The sequence below is a fragment of the Lactuca virosa genome, chromosome 9 (assembly GCF_052849685.1).
Source record: "Lactuca virosa cultivar CGN04683 chromosome 9, Lactuca_virosa_CGN04683_v6, whole genome shotgun sequence".
NCBI lineage: Eukaryota > Viridiplantae > Streptophyta > Magnoliopsida > Asterales > Asteraceae > Lactuca > Lactuca virosa.
Window position 1 is genome coordinate 42,831,683 of NC_136434.1, and position 11,279 is coordinate 42,842,961.

The 11,279-nt window shown below is 31.7% G+C and overlaps 1 protein-coding gene and 1 long non-coding RNA gene across 3 annotated transcripts in view; both read left to right on the plus strand.

Moving 5' to 3' along the window:
* Positions 1–3,673: 3,673 nt before the first annotated feature.
* Positions 3,674–4,696, plus strand: LOC145135730 (uncharacterized). Its single transcript, XR_013720004.1, has 3 exons — positions 3,674–3,709; positions 3,892–3,966; positions 4,074–4,696. It is a non-coding gene; the product is annotated as an uncharacterized LOC145135730 (long non-coding RNA).
* Positions 4,697–8,375: 3,679 nt separating this feature from the next.
* The window catches only part of LOC145137548 (uncharacterized), a 3,387-nt gene continuing 483 nt past the window's right edge, over positions 8,376–11,279 (plus strand). Inside the window, exons 1-2 of one of the 2 annotated variants that reach the window (XM_079071679.1) lie at positions 8,376–8,795; positions 9,685–11,253. In XM_079071679.1, the coding sequence (XP_078927805.1) occupies positions 9,739–11,253 (1,515 nt within the window). In that variant the 5' untranslated portion in view covers positions 8,376–8,795; positions 9,685–9,738. Of the gene's footprint in view, positions 8,796–9,679; positions 11,254–11,279 lie in introns of both variants that reach the window. The other variant, XM_079071678.1, reaches the window with a different exon arrangement.

An 11,279-nucleotide genomic window follows, 5' to 3' on the forward strand; every position in this document is an offset into this window, starting at 1 on the left:
GAAAGAGGAAGAATTTATTATTTTGATTAATAAATTGAAATAAATGATTTATTAATGTACTATGGATATAATATATTAATTAAGAAATCATATTATTAAATAATAGTTAATCTGAAATTAATTTGGAATTAATTTTGGGATTAATTGTATTAATTAAAAGTGCAAAGGCTATTTGGTAATTTATTGATAGTTGAGGAAGAAGCCCTAGAACCCTCCTAAGAGGCTTGGACGAAAATCTTCTAGAGAGGCTATAGAATTTTCGGCCATATGTTATCTTATGGAAGGTTTAAGGCTTGCTTGGTCCTTAAGCAAAACAATTAGGGTTTCCTTATCCTTACCCTAGCTTTGGCCCTAAGTCACATCACTATATAAAGAACTTTTCACTTATGATTTTCGGCCACCTTGAAACCCTAGAGAGTTCCAGCCGAAATGTAGAGCATCTTCCTCCTTCACATAAGTCATGAAAGTAGACTTTGAGTTAATGATGAATCTAGACTAATAATTAGTCGCAATAAATAATAGACTATAACTTAGTGATAATAATACTAGGTTTTGTTAAAGGAAAAGACAATTGTTAGAAGCAAAACGCTGCCCGAATTTCGAGTCATCACTTTAACAAGTGAGTGCATAATTACTTTCATTTTACACATAGATGTGAAGTATTTAATATTAATACATGCTATAAATGCTTATTATCTGTGTTCCTGATATCTATGCTAGATGAACGATTTATACATGTTTTACTTGATTTAAACTGTATATGTATTTTTATACCTATAAATATATTGGGTAAAGATGGGTAGATGAAATATGATATAGAGGTTGAGAGGAGTATGATGATAAGAAGCCTTGACTTTAAAGTTGATCTAGTCATCTAGCAGAGTATAGATGACGACCACTGACTATTCTAGCAGTCCAGTGGAACACTAGCAGGCTCGCAACCTGTAGGTGTTTGTGAACGATGTGTTCATCAGATGTACTCTAAAAACCCTGGAAGCTATGGACTTAGTGCCTTATAAATGAACATTGACAACTACGGACTTAGTGCCTTACCAATGAACATTGGCAGTTGTGCCTAATAGATAAAATTAGCAGCTATGGACTTAGTGTTTGTTGGATAAACCCTGGCAGCGATGAACTTCATGCCTATTCCTTAGGAAAATCCTTAGGAATGAATGAATGAAAAATAAATGATTCTTAGTGAAGAATCTTAAGAATAAGGAAGATAATGGGGATGGGAAATTGGGTTAATTGTTTGATGATTAAACATAATAATTATATTATTGTGGGTTGAAAACCCTATGTACTCACTAGGTTTCCCAACCTGACCCACTCAGTTTATTGTATCACAGGTGGCTATATGAAAGATACATTCTGCTGAGAGATTCAAGGAGTATTAGGCCACTAGTTTAATCACTGTAAGGCTTGTAATATTTCATTATGCTTATGTTTATGTATTGACGATGACATCCCGATGTTTTAAATAAAAATACATTTCTTCGGAAATGCTTTGATTAAATCTTTATCATGTTTTCTGGGAACAAATTCCGCAATACTATTTTTCAAAAAGGATACTCTAATTTTTAAATAAGCATAAATAAATCGGTCTTTTCTAGCTGTGAAAATGAGGATGTCACACAAGCAACCTCCAAGTGTTCCACTTATTCTTCCTCACCACAAAACACCAACAAACACACTTTCAAGCTCAAATCTCACCAAATACACTTATGGTTTCGTTTTTAGGGTAGAGGGTGATGGAGGCTGATCAATAGAATGTCCAAAGATGGTATAAGTTGCTTAAATCGGGTGCAAACCCTAAAAATTAGGGTTTGCCCGAGCACCACGTGCCATGTGTACTCCACGTACGCCATACATACTCCATGTACGCCCAACATACGTGGGTGAGTCTCGCGTCCAGAAAAGAGCTAGTATGCCCAACGTACTCCTAAGTACGCCCAGTGTACTAGGCTTAGCCTTTAAGTCTCCAAATTTCCGAAAGCCATAACTTCCTCGTTCTAAGTCCGTTTTGACGATCCTTATATCCTCGAAAAGGTAATGAGAAGCTCTACACTTCTATCAACTCTACCTTGCCTTAAAACTTTTCGAACTTAAATCCAAAATCCATAAAAGGCCCTAACTGACACTTTACCAATATACCCTTGGGCTCCAAAACACAATCCGAACTCCCAGGTCATCCAATCTACATTTTCCACACCCAAAGGGATGATTCTCTCTATCCCACATACCCTAAGCCTTATGATAACCGATCTTTGGGTCACGGCCCCGAATTAGGAAACGATTCGGAAGAGGGTGTTACACTCTTTATATGAACGAGTTCGCTTGTACAATTACTACAACCTTCATTTAGATTACTTAAGCTAATAACCAATCTATCTCCGATTCACTATTTACGAAGCGCATAGCTGTGTCGGTTTAATCGCGAAACTTCTAATAAGCATCACTTCTTCATACAAAGTCGGATTTAAAAGTTCCTTATATATACGGGATCCTCGTTACGCCTACTACAACTTTGGCTAAGATTATTTATCATACATAACCTTCTATCAAAATGTTGTTTACCGTTTATCGATAAATTCCCTAAAAGACTCATAATATATAGTCTGCGACATGCAAGACTAGCGATCTCCCTATTCGAGGGTTCAAATTATAATAATTATCACTTATTATATCTCAATTGTCTAGCCCAAAATTGCAGGAGTTACATCTTCTCATGATATTTTTTCCTATAATTGTTTGTTTTAATATACAGAAATTGTTTTAACTTGTTTTTTGTATACACTATCTTTTCTCAAACATGACATTGTAGTTGGAGAAACAAACACCACATCAACAATGGCAGAGCTTCTGCAAAATCCCAAGGAAATGAAAAAAGTACAAGACGAATTAGAACAAGTTATAGGACGAAACACAATTGTGGAAGAATCTCATCTTCCAAAATTATGTTACTTAGATGAAGTGATTAAAGAAACATTCTATTACACCCTCCGTTTCCCCTCTTGATTATGTAAAGTCCAAAATTACACTATATATTGCCCTTCTTTTAAGTCGGTGCAATTTTGGTGATTTTGGAAATTTTGATTCGTATTGTGGTATTACTTTGTGTGTGTATTTTGAGTTACATGTGTCTCTCATATATATATATATATATATATATATATATATATATATATATATATATATATATATATATATATATTATAAACCATACATAACTTAAACACAACTTACTATGCATGATGTACAATAAATAAAGCTACCTCTTAAAAAATTGTCTTAAAGACAACTTATGTAGCTCTCTTTACAACTAAATGATGCATAAAAAAATAAGGGGAAAATGTATGCGGAAAAGGCAACCATGGTGACTGGACATCACATGGATCGAGCAGGGTCTAATTATATCTGTCGATCCTTCTCTACGATCCAATGGTTACAAACACCTTCACACTCTCCTAGAATCTTCTGCATTTCAAATTTTGATACCAGAGAATACGCTCCAGTCACCACCATCTCTACTCCCTCTCGATCTTTCTGTCTGGTACCATCAAAACTCTAAATATTCACTGCTCAGATCTTCCATGTTCTCTCAGTTTGATTTGAGGGTGATGGTGCGAAACCCTAACTACAAAGAAACATATCTGCCCAAATCTCATATATATCCTCGACACGAACACCAAACACCCCTGTTCTGGTAAGAGCTTTTAGATTTCTATCTGTGTTATAAAGCCTTTGTTATTATATTTTGTCTTTGTCTTTTTCGTCATCTTATACTATTCGTTTGATAAAACTCAGAATTAAAGAAGGAAAATTAACATTCAGATTCTGTCAATTTAACCTGTAAATGATGGACTTAGATCTATTTTTTTGTTACAGATATTGTGGTTTTAGGGAAGTTTACTGAAAGGAGTTGCAGGAACAAAAATCAAAGGGACGAAGGGGAACATAAAGGTGAACGAAAATTTGTTGCTTCCTTTTGTTTAATTTTTTTGCCCCTCTTTTACGAGCCCTAAATTGAAATTTGTCTTACTTGGGTTTTTAATCTAGTGCATCTATAGTCGCAGGGAATAGTCCAAGTCGTCAAACAGGGTCGATTCTTTGCTTTGTCTGACATTGTTATTTGCTTTCATGGGTTTGATTTTGATTTTCCTTCCTTTTTGTTTCCTGATTTCACATGTTTGATTGTTCTTCCACAGGTTCTTATGCTTTTTAGCTCAAATAAAGGTATACATTTTTTGGTCAACAAACCTTCTGAGACACAACCCACCACCACAGTTGTCACTAACCTTAGATCTTAAGCTCCACACTGCCACAACTCGCCTCCATTTAACTCTGCTACCATCACTTCTACTTCATGGAAACACATCTCTATATCTCTCTCTAATATCAGATCTAAATCTTCAGCACACCTCATTCTCGCTCTCTTCCTTTCTTTCTTTATTGATGCCCCATCGTTCAGATCACATGCAAACACATAGATGTAATAATCATTGTTCCTTTTCCCATTCGATCTGTACAAAAGAAACAGAGAAACCATTTTTTGTCTTTTCGGTGGAAGATGTTCCAGATCTGTGTGTATGTTTTAAGATGTTTCATATTTGTGTGCATATTGTGTATGGTGTAGATCTATGTATGATTTTGATTTATGTTCTCTAAGTAGGTTGATTATTTGTATTTGTTACATGTATGTATTCTTTTAATATTTTTTTTAGCAATGGAAAAGATGATGGATCAGGAAGATGAACATGGATGTTCAGATTGTAAAGGAATCAAGAAGAAATTAAGAGTTAGGTTTATTTTTTTGTTTGGATCTTGAATTTTTAGTTTCTGATTAGATCTTCTTCAAAAATTTGAACTCCAACAGTTCTATGTTTCTATAATAATTTTTGCTAACAGTTTATGTAAGTTTCTATATGTGTCGGTGTGTTTGTATGTTTTTTTTTGTTTTGAGCGTGTCTACACTTGTTTATTTAAGTTTTTAAAAGGTTAGAGTAATAAGTTAACAGATCCAAAGGTCAGAAAGTATTTTGTTTTTGTTTCATTTAAAATGTAACCATTTTTTACCTGGTAAATGTATTTAACGATGAAATAAAAGTTTTATGCTTTGGTTGTTTAAAATAAGTTCAATTGTTTTCATGTATGTAAGGTTGTCGTGCATTTGTATATTAATATTTGGTGTTACAAGTTTCATTTCATGTGTATAACTGTGAAATTTGTATATAAGATGATATTTTGTTGTAAAACAACAATTAATTAAAAATAAAGGTGATTATCAATGAATGAGAAATGAGGATTATTAATATAAAATTTGTGATTATAACTTTTAACAAAGTACATTTGTGAAAAGTGACTGCATAGTTCATCACCTAATAGTGTAGTTTATACAAATGGTGAAAAGTGACTACTCACCTCATACTAACTTCTACAGATGAAAAGCCAGTACCTACAATTAATGGGGACACGAAATCAAACGAAAAGTGAGTGCTTACAATTAATGGGTATGTGACATCAAACATAAACAATCTTGATAAATTAATGTCAAAAGAAAAACAAGATTTTGTAAATAATAATGCAAGTAATAACTTGAATTTAAACATTTAAGAGGTTAGAAATACTAAATGAAAGTGATATTCAAGTTTCTTTACCAATTTTGTTAGATGCCTTTATGACTTCAAAATATAACCCATGATGAAAATATGTACAATTAAAAAACGTCTCCTTAATTTTGTTAGATGTCTTTACGACTTCATTATATAACCCATGATGAGAATTCGTATAATTTTCACTTTTCTTTATATGTGTTGTAAAATGAAAATAAATAAAATAAGACTTCTCTAATCAACAAAAATAAACTTATAAATTTATTGTTGTATTGCATCTCTTTTCAATAACACATTTTCCGAAAGAAAAGAGTATCCGTTCGTTGAATCGAAACTAATCACCAAATGGAGACTGGAAACTAACTACCAATCAAACATATTCATAAACCCCTCATTGAAGACCGCTACATATACTTTTACATTTAATCTAATCATAAAATAAAAACCAGTACAATAGATGATATCAGATAAGAAACTATTATGCCCCACATTTACGTACCTAGCTAGAAAGTAATCGACGAAATGAACTATCTAACACAAAAATTCCACTAAAATGCTAAAACAAACTATCTGACATGAAAAGGAAATTAACCGCCGCATGAAAACTATCTGTCGTATCAAACTATCTCGCGCGCCGCATTGCGCGGGTACCCTACTAGTATATATATATATATATATATATATATATATATATATATATATATATATATATATATAAGAGAGAGAGAGAGGGAGAAAGATAGGCATTGGGGTTGTGGGCCCTTCTTTTTGTGTTTCTTTTATCATACTATATTACAAAGGAAACATTTTTTCTTTCACCACATTCATCTGAAACTCCCATGCATTTTTCCTTTCACTACATTCATTTGAAACTCCCATGATTTTTCAATTTCTTTCTAATAATAATTATAAGTTGGTTAATAAGGTTAAATAAATATTAAACCTAAAGTGTATTCATATATAAACTAAATTTCAATATTAAAATAATATATTTACTTCTATTTATTAAGTGATGTTTTTTAACTTTTAACATATTATACTTAATTTATTAGTTTTAATATATTGTTGGATGTTAACCATTATCATTTTAAAGATACAATTTTGGAACAATTTGTATAAAATAGATACATTATTAATTTGAATATAACATTACAGAGTCAACTTAAATATAAATTTTAGTTTAACTTAAACAACCCAAACAATATTTTGTAAATAGTTAAAAGTGATTAATTGTAGTGTTTTTCTAATAATGATTATAAGTTGGTTAATAAGGTTAAATAAATATCAAACCTAAAGTGTAATCATAAATATACTAAATTTCAATTTTAAAATAATACTATCTCCATTTTTACTTATAAAGTTATGTCTTTAACTTTTAACATATTATACTTAATTTATTATATTTAATATGTTGTTGTATGTAAACCATTATCAGTTTAAAACTACAACTTTTAAACAGTTTGGACAAAATACTTAAATTGTTATTTTAAATATAACATTAGAATGCCAACTTAAATATAAATTTCAGTTCCACTTAAAAAACCAAAGATTTGTAAATAGTTAAAAGTGATAAATGCAAAAACTAAATTGTAACCTCAATTTAACTAAAATATTTCCTAAATATATTTTTATAATCGTTAAAAGTTTTCAAATAAGTAACTTAAAATAACTTACAATAACAATAGTTAAAAATAACTATATATAAATGATTATATTGTTATCTTTCAAATAAAAAAACAATGTTTGATGTTTTAAATAATTATAATGATAGAAATTAAAACATTAAACAAATAAATTTAAAAAAAATTAATTAACAATAACAACAACTATAAATAACATTAAACCATATATTATATTTAATTTTATTTATGTGTAACTCGCGGGTAGAAGTCATTCAAACGATTGAAATTATGCAGTTATAATAGATGTATATATTATCATATAATTCAAAATAATCAATATATTATATCAATTCAATATACAAATTACTATATCAAATTTAACAACAACGTTATTGCTATATTAAAAAAAACATATATTTGTAAAGATTTCAAGTATATAGGTGTTTCTGTGCAACGCGCGGACATTAGCCTAGTTTTTAAATAGGTGTAAGACCCATGTTTTACATTGGTTTATTTAAAAAAAATTAAATATGAAATTTTAAACATCTGAGAAGTTTGAATTTATATAAAAAATAAAAAAACTATTGAATTATTAAATTTAAAGTGTTTTTTTTTCTCTTTTAAATTTAAACATATAATTTAAATAAATAAACATAAGAAACTTATGAGGTTGTAATTTAAAATTTTTAAAATCAGAAGGAAAGTCAATTAATGAAATTGATATATATTTATTATTATATTTATTGTAATTATTATATTTAAATATTATATGAAATTGAATTAAATAGAAACAACCATAAAATGACATGTGAAAAATAAAATTAATTTAAAATAACCACAAATATATGACAGAATAAATAAAAACGTGACATGTGATAAACATATATTTATTTATTAGAATAGATTAACAAACCACTAAAATAAATATAAAAATAATAAAAAAATAAAATTGCCCTTTCAAACTTTTTCAAGACCAAAATCAAAATTTTAATTTTAAACTTTGGGGTAAGTCGAAATTGTTTTGGACCTATCTATATTTTTACGAATACAGTTTTGTTATAAATTAATAAAGTTTTATGGATTACCGTAAATAAATTGAGAAATTCAGGCTCCAATCCCCATGTACTGTGAAGTGACCCACCTGCGGCTTTCATGATTGTTTTCAAGTTTTTCTCTTTCTATATGTGCCCCCAGGCCCCTCCGAAGTCTCCCTACCCTATGTCATCACCACCCGCGAATACCTCCTCTCTACGCCGTCCGATCGAAAGTTACCCCTTTTCTTCTCTCTCTCTCTCTCTCTCAAAATTCTCTTTGGACCTCTGGATTCCGCGAAACAGAAGGATCCGATCAAGTAAAGGGTCAACTCCTTTTCTGTGTTTTTTCTTGGTAAAGTCTCGTTCTTTGAGTTAGAAGTCTGAATTACTTCGATTCATGTTTCAAGCTTTTACTTTACGCATATCGTGCCCACCGCCACCGACATCATTTCTTTCATCTTGAAGAACCCGCCAGGGTTTATGCATATCATCGGTCGTCAGATACCTCTTCGCTAATTGTCCCTGTAAGTAATTCTGTTGAAATTTTGGTGAGATGTTGTTCTATGTCAATGCCGTGTTTTTGTTTTGTTTTCTGTATGTTGTGTGTTTGGTTTAGCTATTCTTGTAGTTATTGTTTAATTTCTTTTTAGATTTGAAAGAAATAATTGGGATACGAAATGGGAAAAAAGAAACCCAGTTTCTTCTATAGCTGCTAAAGCATTGCTGTTTATGGCTATTTTGTTTCTCTTTCTCATAATTGTTAGAAAGAACAACATAATCTTACCATTTATGTATTATTTGGTGTATAAAGAATTGCTAAATGAAACACTCCTTTTGTGAATTTCTATGTCTTCTGAAGGTGAACCACAACTTGAATCTGGATGTAATTAATTCTCTCATAGAAATATTAATTGCTACGAGAACAGAGCCGACAAAAGAAAAGCGTCATTTATACCAATATATGATAAAATAAAGAGATGTAATAATGAGACAATGTGCTTAATGACCTTTTCCCCTTTCTCCTCTTTCATTTTCTACTCCTTTCCCTTAAATGTCTCGATCAGTTTAATTGTCATTGAACCTTGTTCATCATCAGGGAATCTTGTTTATGGGGTTCTTGTGATACTTTCCAACTTTATTACCTTATCTTTATCACATTCACACTCGAATTAATGATTTCCAAGGACCACATAATTCTCCTTTTCAGTTTCTTATTGTCCTTTTCCATAGCCTCAAGTTGTCTTTATGCTGCAGGTATGCAAAATTAGTATCTAGAAAACCCAATGGGCTTACTTTGATGAAACCTGCATTACTGCATATGTCATAAAACTTTGGATGATTATAGATAATAGATTGCATGTCATAACTCATATGGTCTTGTGTTCTGATGTTGTATATTGTTTATCAGAGCAGACTGCATGACCAGATTTTCTTGACTACTATGGAGGGTATCTTTGACTACTAGCCATGGCATCATCATCATCATCTACACGAGGTGGAAATGGAAACAAAGTGGTGGAAATGGAAGAGATTGTTAGACACATGTCGAATTTACCTAGTTTTCTTGAAAGGGGAAAACCTATTCAAGATAAAGCTTTGAACTTTGGTGTCATGGATTGGGGTCGCTTAGAAAAATGGCAATATCATCGTCAAAAACAGGGTCTTGTGGGAAGCAACAAATATTCACCTTCTACAAGTAACTCGTCTTTATTATCTTCAACTGATGAATCTTCTCCTCATTCAAGTAGAGCTCAAACCTCTTCTTCTGCTCCTTTGAAACCTCATCATGTTACTTTACAATCTCATTTAAACGTTTCCCCAGAAGGAATTTCCATTCGAAGAAATCTTGAAAACTCTCAAGATGTTAAAAATGATCCTTGTAATAGTGGGAAGAAAACACGGAATAAGCCAAGAAGTTCCAAAATGAATGATATTTATGCTCAAAATCTTCCTGAATCATCATCATCATCATCATCATCAACATCTTTGAAGGGAAAGATGAAATTTCAAGATTCCTATGATCCAAAAAACAACATTCCAACATCATTTCCATTTGAAAATGAAGCCAAGTCTGAAAGAAATCCCATTACTCCAGAAAAGAAACAACTTAGTGTCTCTTCAAAGAATTCAGATTTCAAAACAAACACAATTCAGAGAACTATATCTCCACGTCATCATCGACCGAGTCCTTTAAAAAAGTTGTTAGACCCATTCTTCCAGTCAAAGTCAACTTCCTCTGGTCAACACATCCAGACTTTTGAAGACCCAAAAGTCAAAGCCAAAGTGAAGTTAGATTTCGGAAGCTGTAAGGAAGTCAAAGTTGGTGATGATTCTAGGAACAAGACGAAGGAGATGCCATCATCATCACCATCACCATCACCATCACCATCACCATCATCATCATCATCATCAACAAAGCAAGCTCTTTTTCAGATGGCAATCAAGAATGGAAGACCTTTGTTTACATTCACAGTGGATAACAATGAGGATATACTTGCAGCCACAGTAAGAAGTTCAAGTGAAAAAGATGACAACAACAGTTGGATTTACACATTTTTCACCATTCATGAGGTGAAAAAGAAGAAGGGAAGATGGTTATCTCAAGGAACCAAAGCCACAAGTCAAGGATTCCTCCCAAATATAACAGCTCAAATGATTGTTTCAAATTGTTCAGTTTCTAATTGTAGGGAGTTTGTTTTATCATCTTTAGACCCAAGTGTACCCGATGAACTTGCAGCCATTGTTGTAAAGTTTTTAAGAAAGGAAGAGAATCAAGATTGTTTCAGCATGACAGCTGTTCTACCTGGTGGCCATCATAGTGCACCTAGCAAAGGTGAACCTTCACCATTAATTGACAGGTGGCGATCTGGTGGAGCTTGTGATTGTGGTGGTTGGGATATTGGCTGCAGATTGAGAACCTTTACAAACAAGGTGGAATTGGAATCTAATGGAAGATCAAACAAATTTGATCTTTTCTTTCAGGTATGTTTTAGTTCCCATATTCATTT